Source organism: Notothenia rossii (genome assembly GCF_949606895.1).
Source record: "Notothenia rossii genome assembly, chromosome: 8".
Lineage (NCBI taxonomy): Eukaryota > Metazoa > Chordata > Actinopteri > Perciformes > Nototheniidae > Notothenia > Notothenia rossii.
This window is the reverse complement of record NC_136906.1, coordinates 59,883,221-59,902,276: the sequence shown is the minus strand read 5'-3', so window position 1 is coordinate 59,902,276 and position 19,056 is coordinate 59,883,221. Positions and strand designations below refer to the sequence as shown.

Below are 19,056 nucleotides of genomic sequence, written 5' to 3'. Positions count from 1 at the left end.
GACCATGTTCAGGGCTTGACATTAAGGCTTGTCCGATTGTCCGGGACAAGTAAAAAAAATGGTCGGACAAGCATAATACAGTTTAACTTGTCCGAACGGACAAGTGCATTTTTGGGGGGGGGGGGGAAATCACCCAAACGAAATAGTAACGTTATTCCATCTGAAGTGCCTGTCTCGCAGTGTCGCAATCTCCGTACCTGTACGTCAATATTATGACTGCAGTGATTGGTAGAAATATTTGACCCGCGGGAAATTGGTGTGAACACGAACCCGCGAGTGCCTGCTTGCGCGGCTGGTGTGTATGCGCTGTCACGCTCGCGACTCATCTATCCTCGATATCCAGTCAGTGAGTAATGAGTTCAAGATGTCCTGGCTGCAGGCGCCAAAAGCAAACCAAGCCCCAGGAAAGCGACCTAGGCGAGATCCTGAAAAATCGGCTGCCTCCAAATTAGATTATGAAACAAAACGCAAAAGAAACTTCCTTCCATCATGGACCGAGAAGTTTCCTTGGCTCCGGTACACCGAAGAAGCAGGAGAAGAGCATATCATGTACTGTTCAACCTGCCGCAGTTTGCCCGACATTGCAGACACGTAAGTGACAACTTTTATTTTTGCTAACGTTAGATAATTGACTATTTATCTGATGTGTGAAGATGATGAGATTCGAAATAAACTGAACTGTGTAGTCTAGCTAGTTATCCTGACTGACGTTCACAGTTGACAAACGTTGTGTAAAATGCTATATAACATTATCTAGATAACGTAAGCTATTTAATGTGTTCTATGATATTATTGATGTCGACGTTATTATTAGGTGGTCGTTTGTTGTGTTATTGGAGTGGACAGAGGAAGGAGTGGTTATGTTGATGATCAGATATCAAGTCTTTCGTGATTTGATTTGACTATAGTGTAAAACGTATAGGCAGACTATTCCTAACGTTCTCACAAGCTAACGGTCACGACTCGAGACATTAATAACTGTGCTAGAGCAAGCTGCTGCTATGCAAAAATGGTTATCGTTGTGTGTAAAACATTAGATCATCAATCCGACTGACGCTGGAAATGATTGGCCGTTTGTGTAGCCAATGAAATTCAGATAATAATGACTGTAACGGATCCCCGTATTATTATCCCCGTATTATAGTCCAGTAGGGTGTGTTCAATTATGTTAATTCATTTCCATTTTTCAAATCCAGGTCCTCGTCCTTGTTTAAAGGAACCGGGTCATTCCGATATGACACCTTGTCAACTCATGCTCTAAGTAAGCGACACCAGCTTACTGAAGCTGCAGACAGAGCCAGACAGAGGGGACCTGATGCTCCACTGCCACCTGTCCTCACAGGGCTCCACAGGATGGAGGAGACAATGTTGGTTAAAATGACCAACATAATGCATGCTGCTTATTATGTAGCCAGAACAGAACAGCCCTTCACCCACTTCACAACCCTACATGGGTTAATAAACAGGACGGGAGGACAACTTCCCAACTGCTATGCGTCCAACAAGGCTTGTGAACGGTATGATATTCACAAAATGTTCATTTATAGGCAGTCAAAAAGAACAAGCAAAGATGCATTATTTCAGTGTTTTTCGTCTTGCTTTGATTCTGACTTTCCAAAACAACACCATAACAATTTGTATTGCTGTCTCTCCCCCATCAGGTTTGTTGTTATTATTTATGAAATGGAGCTGGAGAAACTACTGCAGAAGCTGAAATTGGCTAAATACTTCTCAGTTATGATTGATGGAGCCACCGATACAGCCACCCTAGAGAACGAGTTGGTGTACGTTCGATACATGGACACGGAGGGTCCCATCAATTCATATTTGAAAATTGAGGACGTTAAGCATGCAAATGCAGCTGGTGTGCTGGAAGCTGTTTATGCAGGTGAGAAATGTTTTTTTATCAAACCTTTTTTACGGTACTGTAGCATATAAGTTCATTATTGCTTCTGTATTGGGAGTTATTGCTTCTGTGTTCTCTATGCTGATGTCTTTTCTTTTGTTCAGCTTTTAGTGTGGCTGGCTTGGTGGATTGGAGGGAGCGTCTGGTGGGCTTTGGGAGTGATGGTGCAGCAGTCAATGTTGGATGCAGGACAGGTGTTGCTACTCGCCTCAAAGAGCAAGTCCCGCATCTCATACCCATCCATTGCATCGCTCATCGTCTGGAGTTGGGCGTGGTCATTGCGATCAAAGAAAACCCCAAGATGCAACAGCTTCAGGCGACCCTATGCAGCATCTATGAGCAGTACCATTATGCTCCAAAAGCACTTCGTGAGCTCCGGATGATTGCGGAGGCCATGGAGGAGAAGGTACTGAAGCCCACCACGCTACATGGGGCCCGCTGGGTGCCCTATGTTCACCGTGCAGCCAAGGTAGATGCAGTGGTTACATGTGCAGTATTGTGGCATATTTAATATTATAGATTTTATTTATTTAATTGTTTTCACAAACCGTGTTGTCAGTATAACTTTAAAACTATATATATATATATATATTTTTAACCATTTCAGGTATTGTGTGATAGCTTTCCTGTGATCCTGGCACACTTTGAGCAGGGCTTGACATTAACTTTTTGAGCCACTTGTCCTTCGGACAAGTGGCTCAGCCATTTTACTTGTCCGAAGGCTAAACCCACTTGTCCGAAATTTACTTGTGAAAATAAAAGCCTATTAAAAAAAATGAATAAAACCGACAAGAGATTTGGACAATTAATATGATTTAATAACTTAATCAGGCACATTTTATAACATAAACAGTCTGGCATAAAACGCCATTCGATTGCATACCCAAAGTAATTAGCTATTTATAATACTTTATACTTATAGCACATGCATAAGATGGTCTCTTTTGAAAGGTAACATTCTGAAGTTTCTTACACAATAAAGAAAAATCACTTTGGGTGCTTATAAAAAATATCATGCTATGTAATCATGTTAAACATTTATGTTTAAAAATATCACTTTGAGTGCTAATGTAAAAGAGAAACAGGTTTGAACACACTGAAATAAAATAGTTGCTCCTTACTTTTGTGTTCTGAGAGGTAGGAGCTGGAAAACATAACGGTTCCATAGCCTGAAAACTTAATCATACAGGTCCAAAGTCTATAAAAATCCCATGGAAAATTTGTGTATTTTGTAATGTGTGTACCGCAATAATTCCAAAATGGCCTTCCGCTGCCATTCATTCAGAACGATTGAAAGGCGGCAAATTTCGGCTGCCTCCAAATGAGTTTACAAAACGAAATGAAAAATAAACGTTCTTCAAAAATGTATTGGTTGCACGGCAAAAAATGCAGTCCGGAGCCGGGCAAAGTGCTCACGCTGCTGCCCTGTGTTGAAAATAAGTCTTGTGCCATAATACTGATTGATCACTCCTCCAGCTCATCTTCACTCCCCATCAACACCAGCTCATCCTCCTCATCTCCCCTCTCTCTTGACGACCAGGGGTTAAACCCTGGTCTACGCCTGCGCAGGCTTGATGTCCACCATCGCTGGGCAGCTGAGGCTGCATCAAAGTCTTCCAGAGCGGGACCTTGGATGGAGATGAACATGAGCCTCTGGAGTTGAGCGGTGGTAAGGCTTGACCTCCAGTCGGTCTTGACTCGCTTCATTGTAGAGAAGCCACGTTCGCACACTGCAGTGGAGACCGGGAGAACCATATAGATCTCCATCAGATGACATAAGCAGCGGAACATGGCTCTCCTCTCCTCTGGGAATACAATGAGACAAAAATATATGAATTAATTTCCTTCAAGAAATTCTACTTTCTGCTTTTTTTTGGTAACTTTTAAAATACACACTTAACATTATACTGACACACACCTGATTGCAGGACACTGAGAAAAATGTCCCTCATTGGAACAGCTGACCGCCTGAGAGCGAAGCTCTTATACTGGGCATACTCGGCTATAACCTCCTCTGGTGTAATCCCTGCCTTGGCCAAGAGCTCCTTGTAAAATCCAGATAGGCTCTTCATTTCTTCCTGACCATGCTGAGTGAAGGTCTCTCTTGCCACAGCATCAGTGTGGTCATACTTGGGCCAGCAAGAGGGATCTAGTGCCCTGAACTTAGCTACTATGCTGTCTTGATGCAAGTCCTTCAGACGCTCATCCAAGTGACTGATGACTGCATCTGTATGAGAATAAATGCACAATCACTACACTGACTTTGACACCTTTTAATACACCAGACACTATATATATATATATTTTTTTTTTTATTTAAAAGGTGTCATACCTATCACTGCTGCCCTTTGTGGCTCAAGCGTGGAGGAAGAAGCCCTGTTCAGTTGGACACCCTTGTAGCATCCGGATCCATTGCTCTGCTCCACAAAGGTCTCCATGTACAGCCCCATTCTGGTCTTAAGGGAGGACAGGTTCCAGAAACACCTCTCCTGGCTCTCCACCGCCTCACACACTGTCACACTATCCTTTTGAAAAACCTTGGAAAGGGTGGCAAGGTGGTCAAGGACATCACAGAGGAAGTGGAGGAAGAGGACACTGCCGTAGTCCTTCAAATAGCTGGACACCTTCTTGGCCCTTCCTGTCACAGCAGCCGATGGTTTGGGCCGACGTTCGAGGCTTGCCATGTCCTCAAAGTGTGCCAGGATCACAGGAAAGCTATCACACAATACCTGAAATGGTTAAAAATATATATATATATATATAGTTTTAAAGTTATACTGACAACACGGTTTGTGAAAACAATTAAATAAATAAAATCTATAATATTAAATATGCCACAATACTGCACATGTAACCACTGCATCTACCTTGGCTGCACGGTGAACATAGGGCACCCAGCGGGCCCCATGTAGCGTGGTGGGCTTCAGTACCTTCTCCTCCATGGCCTCCGCAATCATCCGGAGCTCACGAAGTGCTTTTGGAGCATAATGGTACTGCTCATAGATGCTGCATAGGGTCGCCTGAAGCTGTTGCATCTTGGGGTTTTCTTTGATCGCAATGACCACGCCCAACTCCAGACGATGAGCGATGCAATGGATGGGTATGAGATGCGGGACTTGCTCTTTGAGGCGAGTAGCAACACCTGTCCTGCATCCAACATTGACTGCTGCACCATCACTCCCAAAGCCCACCAGACGCTCCCTCCAATCCACCAAGCCAGCCACACTAAAAGCTGAACAAAAGAAAAGACATCAGCATAGAGAACACAGAAGCAATAACTCCCAATACAGAAGCAATAATGAACTTATATGCTACAGTACCGTAAAAAAGGTTTGATAAAAAAACATTTCTCACCTGCATAAACAGCTTCCAGCACACCAGCTGCATTTGCATGCTTAACGTCCTCAATTTTCAAATATGAATTGATGGGACCCTCCGTGTCCATGTATCGAACGTACACCAACTCGTTCTCTAGGGTGGCTGTATCGGTGGCTCCATCAATCATAACTGAGAAGTATTTAGCCAATTTCAGCTTCTGCAGTAGTTTCTCCAGCTCCATTTCATAAATAATAACAACAAACCTGATGGGGGAGAGACAGCAATACAAATTGTTATGGTGTTGTTTTGGAAAGTCAGAATCAAAGCAAGACGAAAAACACTGAAATAATGCATCTTTGCTTGTTCTTTTTGACTGCCTATAAATGAACATTTTGTGAATATCATACCGTTCACAAGCCTTGTTGGACGCATAGCAGTTGGGAAGTTGTCCTCCCGTCCTGTTTATTAACCCATGTAGGGTTGTGAAGTGGGTGAAGGGCTGTTCTGTTCTGGCTACATAATAAGCAGCATGCATTATGTTGGTCATTTTAACCAACATTGTCTCCTCCATCCTGTGGAGCCCTGTGAGGACAGGTGGCAGTGGAGCATCAGGTCCCCTCTGTCTGGCTCTGTCTGCAGCTTCAGTAAGCTGGTGTCGCTTACTTAGAGCATGAGTTGACAAGGTGTCATATCGGAATGACCCGGTTCCTTTAAACAAGGACGAGGACCTGGATTTGAAAAATGGAAATGAATTAACATAATTGAACACACCCTACTGGACTATAATACGGGGATAATAATACGGGGATCCGTTACAGTCATTATTATCTGAATTTCATTGGCTACACAAACGGCCAATCATTTCCAGCGTCAGTCGGATTGATGATCTAATGTTTTACACACAACGATAACCATTTTTGCATAGCAGCAGCTTGCTCTAGCACAGTTATTAATGTCTCGAGTCGTGACCGTTAGCTTGTGAGAACGTTAGGAATAGTCTGCCTATACGTTTTACACTATAGTCAAATCAAATCACGAAAGACTTGATATCTGATCATCAACATAACCACTCCTTCCTCTGTCCACTCCAATAACACAACAAACGACCACCTAATAATAACGTCGACATCAATAATATCATAGAACACATTAAATAGCTTACGTTATCTAGATAATGTTATATAGCATTTTACACAACGTTTGTCAACTGTGAACGTCAGTCAGGATAACTAGCTAGACTACACAGTTCAGTTTATTTCGAATCTCATCATCTTCACACATCAGATAAATAGTCAATTATCTAACGTTAGCAAAAATAAAAGTTGTCACTTACGTGTCTGCAATGTCGGGCAAACTGCGGCAGGTTGAACAGTACATGATATGCTCTTCTCCTGCTTCTTCGGTGTACCGGAGCCAAGGAAACTTCTCGGTCCATGATGGAAGGAAGTTTCTTTTGCGTTTTGTTTCATAATCTAATTTGGAGGCAGCCGATTTTTCAGGATCTCGCCTAGGTCGCTTTCCTGGGGCTTGGTTTGCTTTTGGCGCCTGCAGCCAGGACATCTTGAACTCATTACTCACTGACTGGATATCGAGGATAGATGAGTCGCGAGCGTGACAGCGCATACACACCAGCCGCGCAAGCAGGCACTCGCGGGTTCGTGTTCACACCAATTTCCCGCGGGTCAAATATTTCTACCAATCACTGCAGTCATAATATTGACGTACAGGTACGGAGATTGCGACACTGCGAGACAGGCACTTCAGATGGAATAACGTTACTATTTCGTTTGGGTGATTTCCCCCCCCCCCCCAAAAATGCACTTGTCCGTTCGGACAAGTTAAACTGTATTATGCTTGTCCGACCATTTTTTTTACTTGTCCCGGACAATCGGACAAGCCTTAATGTCAAGCCCTGAAGTGGAATACTTACTTCCGGGTGTACAATTCTCCGTTATCCAATTGGAATGGACGCTCACATTGCCTTTAAGGGCAGCCGACACAAACGAATGCCACGCTTCCATGAGCGTCAAATCCTGCCGCAGATGGGAATACATTGCAATCAGTTGAAAGCTATTTGCGTCCCTTTATGAAGCTGAAGGAGCCTAGGAGCGTCACAACTGCACGCCACGGGACCCTGACCAAACGTCGCTTCTGGACGATTATGGAGTGAGAGTGTGTTGAACGCAACGCTGCGCAAATGTGGGTCTGACTCCGCCTCACAGAGGGTGACTGGCCTGCCGACATGGCCACTTTCATACAGATCATACACTAATGCCCTCGATTGGTCTCTGTGTGTCATTCAAGCTCGGGAGGGTGTGTGTTAGTGTATGTGTGGCGCGCACCGGTTACGTGTATTGTTGTTAGCATCTGGTGCTAGCTAGCTGCGCTAACGGATATAAGGAGCTGTTTCAACAACAAGGTGGAGGGAGAGTCCTCTACTGTCAGACTGAGAGGCTGATAACTACTGCTCAGGTGAGGTAAATTACTCTCTGAGTGTTTAGATAGTTAACTTAGTCTAAGTTATCTCTGTGGATCTCAAACTGTTCGGTCACCATTTATGTAAATACATATTTCCATTTGAGGGGGTAGTGACTAGTAAAATATGTATGAATAATAAAAATAAAATGTTAACTAGGTGAAAAAAGGTAAGATGAACTTGTTGAGAGCTAAAACTAGTCTTTGCTGCTGCCTCAAAGAGGAGCAGGGAGGAGAGGCTGATTCAGGAGCACAGACACACTCACAACTATAAATGAACCAAAAACAAATAAATAAGTTTCAAGTTTTTTCATATTGGAGATGGTATGTTATTGGTTATGGCCATGTACTTATGATTTTATGATTATTTAAATGTGTACAGTTCTGTTTCATATGGGTGTAGTCTCTTTATTTCCCCCTCAAAATGCACCAGATTGATGCATTCAAAGGGCAATTTGCAGGTTTTTTTTTTTTTAATAGATTTATGCTTAACCTTGCCTGCAAATTACAATTAAATGCAGGATTTTATGTTTTTTACAAGACATAAGGGCAGGAATTCAGAGGGAAAGGAGCCGTTTTGAGCTCTGCTACTAAAAACTGCTTATTTTTTAACGTCATACGCAGTGTGCAAAAAGTACACGTCCCACCGTCCGGGACGTGTTATTTACAATATCGGACAAGTAGATCTTTCAATTGACTGGTCCGGCGGACAAGTGACGTTTTTCGCCCTGATGTATTGTCAAATTATTGATAAATTCAGTTTACAAAAGGCAGAACTCATTCGCAAATTGTACGTGGCCGCCATTGTTCGTTTAGAAATGTTAGTTTCGGTTCTGCTTGTCGATTCCTAAAGACCCAGATACACCGGCCCGAAATCGGCAGTAAATGGGAGTCGGGCCAAACATGAGCGTGGGCACACCCTATTCGGAGTGGTGTGCGCCGCACCGTCGGGTCTTTTCTGCCGACCTGACGCCTTTTCTTGTTGAATCGGCGCCGGGAACACCACCGGAAGTCGGACAAAGGGATAACACTGATTGGCAGTTCAGCTAGCGAATCAGTGCATGAGAAGCGTTAACGGAAGTGAGGGAGGTAAACAAATGATTTAAAATGGAAGATGGAACACACACGGACGGCTATTTCACCTCATCGGTTTATAGAGCTCCTGTTCGTTCATGTTTTCAATGGACGAGAGTGAAAATGGAAAGAAAAACGCTATTTGTTGTTTGTTTAATTCACAGAGTCTGTTCTTCTCTGTCTTCCGGTTGTTCCGGCCTCTTTTGAATGATGAATACATACTACCGCCGCCTGCTGGTAAGGAGAGTTATTGACACTCACGCATACGCAGTTCATACGTGCTCGGCTCGGATTTGCGGTGTGTTCCAGTGTGCAAAGTCGGCAAATACGCAGGAGAGTCCGGCGACGCAACAGTCGGTGTCGGCGTCAGCGACTTCTCAGGTGACTGGCCGGTGTATCTGGGCCTTAAGGAAATGTATCTTGCCGCTTTCTGTACAGTTAGGCGGGGCGGAGCGGAGCGGGGCGGGAAGTGTAGCACAGTGGCGGGGTTGGGAAGCAAAACTCGGTTCCGAGTAGGAACAAATAACAATTGTCCGGTACCGGGATTAATAAGAGTTGTGAGGACAGGAGGCGGAGCCCCGCGGACCGCAGCTCTCTCTCTATGCTCCGTATCAGCTGTTCGCTGCATGGTGCAGCTCAGCGTCTCTCTCTCTCTCTCTTTCTACACACAGCGGATTTGCTGCCCGTTTAACAGCCTCATCTTTGTCAAACTTTCTTATGTTCTTTCTCTAACACGTAATGAAGGTTATTAAGCGTTTTAGCTCATGTGTTGTTAATATTGACAGCCATTTCCTTTTATGAAGTGAAGCAGCCTCCCTGTCTGTGTCCTCGCGCTGTCCTCACATCCCCAGACCCCCAGACTTGGAGGAGCACAGGGATGTCAGTATTGTTTAAGAAGCAGGGTATAGAAAGTAGCTACATTATTGAAATGAAAATACTATTTATTTACTTTTACAAATAGTGAGCAGCTGGAGCATGTGTATTGCAGGACATGTGTAAGCGGGCAAGCGTCTGTGAGTTGTAGAAAAGCGCTAGGCCTTAGGCTATAAATATAATGTATGTATTATTATTATTATTATTATTATTATTATTATTAGGCCTATGTGTTGGAGATGTGTGGTTGGACTGTGTCTCACAGGCAGGTTGCAGTGTAACATCAGAGGAGACTGGACCAATTGTACATTCTCAAACTGCACGACTTAGAACTAACCAAACAATGCAGAGATTATTTTTATATAATTGTATTCAATAACCGTAAGAAATTAAACAGTATGAAGTGATTTGTAAATACAGATTTGACTTAATGTTTTCATAAATATATTTTTCTCCCAGTTTGTCATGGGACTTATTTTTACCCTCTCAAAGAACCGGAATCGAGAACCGAAAATAACCGGAATCGAAAAGCAGAACCGGAATCGTTAAAATCCACACGATACCCAACCCTATGTGTGATGCAGTAAAATCTTAACGCTCACTTACGTTAGCGGTGTCGTAAAAACCGTGGGAAAATGTAAAATACGATGGCGAACAAGAAGATTCCAGTGTCCCCAATTTTTATCCATTCTGGACAAGTGAAAAATGTATTCGGACAAGTAAATTGCCAAACTCACTTGTCCATGGACAAGTACTCTCTAAAAACTTTTTCTCACGCAAATGTGTCATATTACGTCACATGGGGGAGCAACTTTCTCGGATTCGTTCTCTGCCCAATCCGCGGTAGTAGTTTGTAGTTGGTTTGAGCGGTTGTGATTTAGTGAGCTGGTATTTTTTCGGTAATTTTACATTGCATTTCACCATTTGTAATCATGGTGAGCTGGAGTTTGTGCAGGTTGCACAAACTCCAGCCTGTCAGGACATCGAGTTCACAGTTTCCCTGACAGGAAAAGGACCGGAGCTAGCTTTCGTTCCTGGGTGCGTTGTGCGAGGTGCATCCACCTCCCTGCAGCACATACTCTCCACAGCAGAAGCCTATCAAACAAAACGTTTATCATGAAACCGTATTACATCTCTCTCCCCCCTTCGCTCTTCTCTCCCTCCCCTCCGGTACACAGCACCGTAAGACGTAATGTGGAGTTGCATTAGGTAACGCGAGATACGGCTGACACTTGCGCATTAGTTTCTGTTATGGATCAGTATCAACAGTCCTGCCAGTAACGTTACTATATTATCAATACTACTTTAGTTATAGCCAGAGTTGGGTGTAACGTGTTACGAAGTAACTCTAACACAGTTACGCGTTACTGTAATAATATTACTTTTGTCGGTAACGGAGTAGTGTAACGCGCTACTTTTATAATTCAGTAATCACACTACAGTTACTAACATAGCCCCGACATGCGTTACTTCGTTACTTACTAAAATCAGTCATAATCACACTGACAGACAAGAGGGGTTTCCGCCGCAGGTTTATATGTACGTAATCTGCGAGATTTGCGCGTCCACATCTCCACGTGCAGTGCTGCATAAACATGGCTGAGTCAGCGATAACTTTCGAGGGGTGGAGGTATGCCCATTATTTTGAGTTCGTCCGAAGAATAGAAAGGAATGTGACGGTGAGGTGCAAACTGTGTCCAGGCCAGAAGCTGTTATACACTGCTGTAAACACCACGTCAAACCTCAACAAACACCTGCAAAGAAGGGTGTGGTTACCTGTTAAAAATACCTTGGTATCTGGCTTGATGATTGTCTCACTTTTAAACTTCATGTCAATAACCTGCTTAGAAAGCTGAGGGTTAGGCTAGGTTTCTTGTACAGGAACAAGTCCTGTTTCTCGCTTGAGGCCAGGAAAAGGCTAGTCACTGTGACCTTTTTACCTATGGTGATTTGATGTATATGAATGCAACTGCCAATTGCCTGGTCAAGTTAGATGCTGCGTATCACAGTGCATTAAGATTTGTGACAAACTGTAAAGCATTAACACATCACTGTACCCTGTATGCAAGGGCTGGTTTGCTTTCACTAACTGTACGGAGGCTCAGTCACTGGTACATTTTTATATACAAAGCCATGTTAGGCAAACTTCCATCTTATATCTGCTCCCTGATCTCACGGAAAACGAGTGGCTACTGCCTGAGATCGAATGCTGTTGTTTTATTAAATGTGCCAACTGCTAGGACTGTCTTAGGGAAGACAGTTTTAGGTGCGCAGCTCCACTGTCGTGGAATTGTCTGCAAATTAAATGGAAACTGAACAATCTGGTGCCACTAAATGTTTTTAAAGCTCGGTTGGATGCTACTCAATCGGAAGCTATTGGTACCTGTTTATGTGGATAATTATGTAAATGATGCTGTACTGATGTCCTTTTGTTGTTCTATTTATGTTTTTATGTTTCATGTGGAACTACTTGAGCAGGTCTCCCTTGAAAAAGAGATCAATGATCTCAATGGGATTCATCTGTATAAATAAAGGTTTGAAATGAAATGAAATGAAAGAACACATGCTAAGGAGAGTTATTTCCACTCACGCATGCACAGTTCGTACGTGTTCGGCGAGTAAAGTAACGAGTAAAGTAACGAGTTTTTACTTTATGTAGATAGTAACGAAGTACTGTAATATATTACTTTTTTTTAAAAAGTAATGTGTAATATAGTAACGGTTTTTAGTAACGACCCCATCTCTGGTTATAGCCTGATATATGATAGCTAACTTTACAATGTCTGATTTCAAACTCTTCAATTAACAGCCTGAGTAAGTCTGCAGTGTGTTTTACTCCACTTTGTTGTAAATAAAACTGCAGCAGCTTGACCACAGAGCGTGAACGTTGTGATCAGCTGATTTTGCGCAGTTCTCCAGCGTGTGCGCGGGGCACAGAATGTGCACAGGGTAGGGATGTGCATCTCCATCACTGAGGCCGATGCGATGCGCATCTCGATACGTTGCCACGATACGATACATTAACGATACCTTTGAAACCCCAGGCGATGCGATACGATACAATTCACCCCTGTTGCGATACAGTTCGATACGATTTGATTCAACATTATACGATTCGGGGCGATACGATGCGATTCAACACGATGCAAAAATAATGATACTTCAATATGGTACGACAGAGGATTTTTGTTTTATTCCTTATATGCAGCAAATCATACATTAACAAAAAAGTGCTTTACATATTTGGTACTGCACATCCCATCATGCCGTTTATTTTTTTACCTTTAAAAGCTCTCCAGAGTACAATTGTATAACACCTCACAGTTAAACAATGTAAGGATGCATTGCTCATGATTAACAATGTGCAAATAACAGCTACCATAGAGCAATGCCCATACAGCTGCCAGCCTGATGTGCTTAACACTCAGAGGCTAACTCACCAGTGAGCAGAAAGCATGGGTTTCTATCTGAACAATAAAGAAAACAAATAACCTTTCACAAACAGGTATTTCATAACTGCTTACAGTAAGGAAGACATTTAAATTATTATTGGCCGTCACAGGCTGCTGTAAGCTAAACACCTCTCTCTGACAGAACACCTCACTGAGTGATTTAACTCATATGTCTCACTTTCAGGTTTCTCTTTTCAGCCGCAGACCCCACGTCGCCTCTTTATGTGCGTCGCTAAGTTCCTCGTACTACTTGTGTACTTTAAAGCGGCTCGGCATCGTTAACAATTTGCGAGTGATTTTTCAAGTTGACCGTCTGTAGTAATAGTGCCGCGCACATATACCTTAAGGACGTTACTGATGGGGTGCGGCTGCGGAGTGATACTGTGTGTATGAAAGTCCGCATCTAGGATGGATCTATGTATCATGGCTGTAGACCTGTTAAGTAATAAAGATACCTCATACAAAGGTCTACGGATACCTTATTACTCTCCATGACCTGCGGTCAACTATATAGCATAAATGACTATTACACCGTCTTTCTTGAACAATCCGAAGTGTTGCCAAACGTTTGATTTGTAGGTATTTTTCGGTGCGCTGTGTTTCTCTTTCTCCTCAACTTCCGTGTGTGTTGATAACTGAGACTCTCGTTCTCCGTAGTGGCGAAGCAAATATCAAAGATCGTCTCTGCTGAGCGTTGACAAGATAAGGGGATTTTATATGAATGAATCGGGTTTTTACCGATGCAAAGACGCTACGCAATCGATGCATCGCGAGTTCAACCCGGTTCAACCCAAACTGTAGCCGATGTGCACTCTTTCAACCGGTGCACTCGCATCTTGAACGTTTATGCCGGAGCACCGATGCGAATTGGTGAATCTTAACATCTCTAGCACAGGGGAGTCTCCCACCCCACCAGTTGACATAGTTTTGGTACAATTCTGTTGTACACACTGACGTTAACAGCAGCCCTGTCTGTGCACACGATGAACAACTCTGTCGTCTAGTGATCTAAGCCTCTTTCTCCTGTGAAGCTTCACAGGTCCGTCGGTTATGTCCTGCGCGGCTCGGCCAGCACCCAGTTCAATCAGTCATAGAAAGTCCGAAGATTTTTGCAGGGAGCGAAACGGCAAAGTGGCTGCTTAATGTCATTGTTTTTTTTGGACATGTCTAATAATTTACTCCACTGAGTGTTGACAAGAAACACGTGTAGACGAAATATGTGTTTTGTTTTGATGACCTATCAGGTACGCAAAGGCGCGTAGTGACACAAGTGACGTTACGCATTTCAGATTGTTGCCTCGCATGCGTACCTGCGTACCAGTTATGTGCACCCCTGCTAATCTAAACCCATCTAATCACATCAATACCACACGAGTTAACCACTGTTAACATAATTCACACGAGTTACCCGCTGTTAACAAAATTTAGAGAACGTAACGAGAGGCGTCTGTTCACATAACAGAGCCTCCCGACTGATCGCTGTCCACAGGTTTTGTAGTTGTCTCCGGAAGGTGTGCGCCGGATGTGCGCTTGGATTGGAGCGCGTCGGGCCCGGCGTGCTCCAATCACAATCTTCGGGGGCGGACCAGGAGATGTGTAGCCAATGACATCAGGGGGGGTATTACGAAGCAGGATTTTCGCTTAGCCGGCTAACTTCAGGGAAAACTCGGTGTTTCCGGCCCTACGAAGCTGGTTCTCTTTTTAGCAGGCTAGATCTCCATGGTAACTTATGCTGTGCGGCTAACCTGGTCGGGGAATATTTTAGATCAAATAAAGTATATAGTTTGCTTTATGCAGTATATTTTTTGTAATATTGTTGGGGTGTTTTTACACAGTACAGTAGATTGAAGTAAATCAATTTATACATTAAGATAAGATGGACCTTTATTAATCCCCGTGGGGAAATTCAGTAGTTCAAACCGCAACAGGGTAAGAGTGAAAAACAAATTCACATAAAAATAATAATAATGAGAAACTATGAAATAAGAAATGAATAAAACTATAATATAATTATCATATCGTATATTATAATGTATTGTATTATTAAGTAATATCATACATTAACCCCATTATAGCAGATGCCACATTGAATGGATGAACACATTTATGCATCAATAATTACAAGTTGAAAAAATACTTATATGTATTTAATATGAATAACATAATGATTAATTTCAGATGATAATACTTTTCAAGGTTAGGTCCAGTCTGACAGTGCTTATTAGCTCTCTGCTGCAGAGAAGATCACTGCTCTAACCAAAGTCAAAAATCCTACATCCAAACGGAATAAATATAATTAATTATTATTAATACGTTAAGTCTTGTTCATTGTTTTTCACTTTTATTAAATGTTTGATATTTCCGGCACAGACCCTTTCATAACGGCAATGCGCGATAGAAACAACAGAAAGTGCGACAGTTTAAATATGCCAGTGTTAATTTCGTCAACGAAAACTATGACGAAAAATGTTCGTCAAAAACCTTTTTTTACATGACTAAGACGAGACGATGACGAGCTAAAAATAGATTCTTGATAACGAAAACTATGACAAAATGTATATTTAGTTTTCGTTGACGAGACTAAGGTGTTAATGGTGCACTATCGGACATTCAAAATGCAGCATATTTCCCCCCAAGTGTCCATCTTGTCTGTCAAAATGCATCTTACGTTTCTAACTTGCAATATCATTATTTCCGCTCACTTCACTCCAGAAGAGCGATCTCCCTGTGTCTCTCTGTGTGTGGGGGGCGGGGCATAACAGACATGCTGCCTCGGACACAGAGATCTGCCGGGGACGGATCGTTCAGAGAGTATAGAGACACATTTTGACTAAAAGTTGACTAAAACGTTTTGAGTGTTCGTGGACTAAAACTAGACTAAAACTACGAAGGATAGGAATGACTGAAATGTGACTAAAACTAATAACCATTTTCGTCTAAAGACTAAGACTAAATCAAAAACAGCTGCCAAAATTAACACTGAAATATGCGAACACAAACCTACAGATTGGGGGTTGGGAGATCACAGGAGGGGGGGGGGGAGCTGTAAAATGTGACCACCCCCCTTGGGAGACTTACTCCACACATTCCGATGGCCAATTAGTTTTAAACAAAGAGTTTGCAACATACAGCATAGGCAACATGGGGGGTGGGGGCTTCTCAAAAGAGAAAATGCAGATATAAATCACTCTCTCGACTCGCTGGTATCTCGAGCTGAGCGCTCATTGGTGGTTTTTACCACGTGCTGCTGATGAAACTCTCCAATTGGCTCGGCAAAAGTTTGTTGTTGTTTTGTGTCAGTTTTACGTCGCCACTTCCATTCACATTTTTCATCATTGTTCCACAATGTTTATCATGAAATTAATATCCATATATTTTATACTATACTTGCACTGCTTACCGTTTTCATACTTTATATATCTTATTCATACACACTGTTAATACTGCTCACAGGCTGCTGTGTATATCTAGTGTATTCATACCCCTCACTGTTTATTCATCATTCAATTAATTTAGTGGGAATGCTATTAACAGCATTCCAACTAACTGTTCTTCTACGCACGAAAAGTGTATTATTCCGCCGACTTATTTTGCCGCGCTTCTTCTCCCGCATTGAACATCGCAGAAACTCCGTTCAAACATCAAAACGTTCAGCTCGGTCGGGAATCGATGGCTATTACTTTTCTCATTCGTAACTTTCATAATTCCAGAGATACATCCCATAATTCATCACATTTTTATCATTTGAACTTTAACATTGCGCAGCTCGTTAAGGCAGAGTGCGTGATGTCAGAGTGGAGGACAGTTTGAAATTTGCCTTCATATATTTTTTTAAAACTGCCATAATTCCCAAACCCTACATTCCTGAGACATAATTTTTCATGACAAACGTAGGAAAACATCCCGTAGCTTGAAAAATGACAAATAATTAAACAAAAATAATTAAACAAAGTGCCTCCTGAGGGCATTAAGTGACAAAAACGTTCAACATGTCTCCATTAAAGCCTATTGTAATTTCAGGCAGATATTTCCTCACAGCAGCAGCCGCACAACTTTAGTTAAACTGCCAAAAAGGCCACATTATTAACCCGAAAGTACACAAAAATTACACTTCAGATACTCAACTTCCTTGACATGCTTCACGTTTTGAAATTTCACAGATATCTGTTACGGTTCTTCCACAAAACGTTCACATGTAAGAGGTTTATCTCTCATCCAGAAAAATTTAAACCTTTGATCTCTGGACGCCTCATTAGCTCAAATACAAACACCTGTGTAATGGAACACGATGATGTCATCACTCCAACTGACATGGTTCAAGGCTCTTTCTGCATGTCAGTCTTTATGCATGACGGTGTTTTTGATAATGGATCCTGACCACTCACATTTGTACACTGTGAACAAATTATATTATTAAACAAATATATAACGTAAATACAAAAAATACTCTAATTTAGTCTCTTTTCCAGCGCTCTTCATCGGTAACTATAGCATTTCTGAGTGTCCTTGAACGCATCAATATTAGCAGATGCGTCACACCAAGCCCGGGAGATTTATTCTGCTCTGACTACTGCTAGGTAAGTTCATGTATCCATAAACACCTGAAGTTTAAAGTGTCAAATGAACTCTTTTTAAAAGTGTAAAACACCGTTTGAGTTTGTTCATAGACGGTTTATTGGCGTGAGAACTGATATTAATTTACACATTAAAGGAAACAGCTTCTTAGCAGCGTATCCAGTCTTAGCCCGTTAGCATTGCGCTAACGGGCTAACAGCTAGCTGCGTTGCGTTAGCCCGTTAGCATTGCGCTAACGCTGCTAGGCTGCCAGCTAAATTAATCTCTCCCTAAACAGTTGAACTTTAAAGTGTCAAATGAACAATAGTTTCTGTATATAGTTGTTTTATCACTTGTTCTTTCACAAAAATTACTTTATTTTTGTTTACCTTTTCACTTTGTGGTTTTACAGAATATATTTGTTAGTAATTGATTCAAACAGTTTTATATAGTTTTTTTCATGTATTGTTTGACAGATTTTCACTCATGTTTTTACTGAATATAATTTGTTAGTAATTGATTTGAAACGTTTTATATAGTTTTTTTCCCCCATGTTCTGGTTTTTGAAAATAAAATTTGCCAAATGTTACTATTTCACCAGTTATTTTTGCATTTTCAACTTTTCCTACGAATAACATTCTACATTCAAAGCCTTACATCTTATTATTTATACGTTTGGAGTTTCATGCTACTTTTTAACTTAATATTAATTCATATGGAAACCATACAGTCATCCAAATATTCCTGATTATTCACTTTCTTCTTACACATTATATTTCAGCAAAAAGCATTCCCACTAGCAATTTCTTCAGGAATTGCATTCTCTAGTTCTATATTTTATTCTGTAGATTGTCTATATTACTTTTCACTTTACTGCTTGTTGCACCGTTAGATGCTAAACTGCATTTCGTTGTCTCAGTACCTGTAATCTGTGCAATAACAATAAAGCAGGCATCTTTATTGCAGCCTCAATAATCAAGTTCTAAGTAGTGCAATATGAAATAAAAACAACTACACTCTTTTGGCAGTGTTGTGGTGCCGAGAGATGGGATTCGGAGGCGGGGTATCAAAGGTACAAGCTATACTTTTATTTAGCATCGGAAAACCATTGTAAACAACTTCATGCCCGGGAAGCGAAGACCGGCGGAAACAGGAAGTCGGTTCACTAAAATGTCCGTGCAGAACAATACCCCAACCCATAGATCCGTGGGTGAATAATGTCAATCACCAGTGTACACATTAACAACAACTACACTATTTTGGCAGTGTAACAATTAAACAAGAACTACACCCTTTTGGCAGTAACAATTAGATAAATAATAAACTGTGAGACTGACACTGAAGACAAAAAAAACTATTTTCAACAATCAATCTGTTTAGTTGACTGGGTGACATGTGGCGATT

The 19,056-nt window shown here is 41.8% G+C and overlaps 2 protein-coding genes and 1 long non-coding RNA gene across 6 annotated transcripts in view; 2 read left to right on the top strand and 1 right to left on the bottom strand.

Moving 5' to 3' along the window:
• The first annotated feature begins 14 nt into the window (after positions 1-14).
• On the top strand, positions 15-2,492 carry LOC307014236 (zinc finger protein 862-like). 2 transcript variants are annotated; one of them, XM_079642085.1, is made up of 3 exons: positions 15-1,517; positions 1,662-1,888; positions 2,011-2,489. In XM_079642085.1, exons 1-3 carry the CDS (start codon positions 1,354-1,356, stop codon positions 2,415-2,417), a joined length of 798 nt encoding a protein of 265 aa, XP_079498211.1. In that variant the 5' UTR covers positions 15-1,353; the 3' UTR covers positions 2,418-2,489. The 2 variants fall into 2 exon arrangements, with proteins under 2 accessions (XP_079498211.1, XP_079498210.1); XM_079642084.1 differs by having other exon boundaries at positions 15-1,888; positions 2,011-2,492.
• Positions 2,493-2,702: 210 nt separating this feature from the next.
• On the bottom strand, positions 2,703-7,134 carry LOC307014235 (zinc finger protein 862-like). Of its 2 annotated transcripts, XM_079642083.1 has the most exons (6): positions 5,632-7,134; positions 5,261-5,487; positions 4,774-5,138; positions 4,239-4,635; positions 3,825-4,133; positions 2,703-3,711 (listed from the first exon to the last, which is right to left on the bottom strand). In XM_079642083.1, exons 1-6 carry the CDS (start codon positions 5,793-5,795, stop codon positions 3,371-3,373), a joined length of 1,803 nt encoding a protein of 600 aa, XP_079498209.1. In that variant the 5' UTR covers positions 5,796-7,134; the 3' UTR covers positions 2,703-3,370. The 2 variants fall into 2 exon arrangements, with proteins under 2 accessions (XP_079498209.1, XP_079498208.1); XM_079642082.1 differs by having other exon boundaries at positions 5,261-7,134.
• Positions 7,135-7,197: 63 nt separating this feature from the next.
• LOC307014483 overlaps positions 7,198-19,056 on the top strand; it is a 47,923-nt gene continuing 36,064 nt past the window's right edge. For both annotated transcript variants that reach the window (XR_013801236.1, XR_013801237.1), the window contains exon 1: positions 7,198-7,696. This is a non-coding gene — a long non-coding RNA (uncharacterized lncRNA). The remainder of the gene's footprint in view (positions 7,697-19,056) is intronic.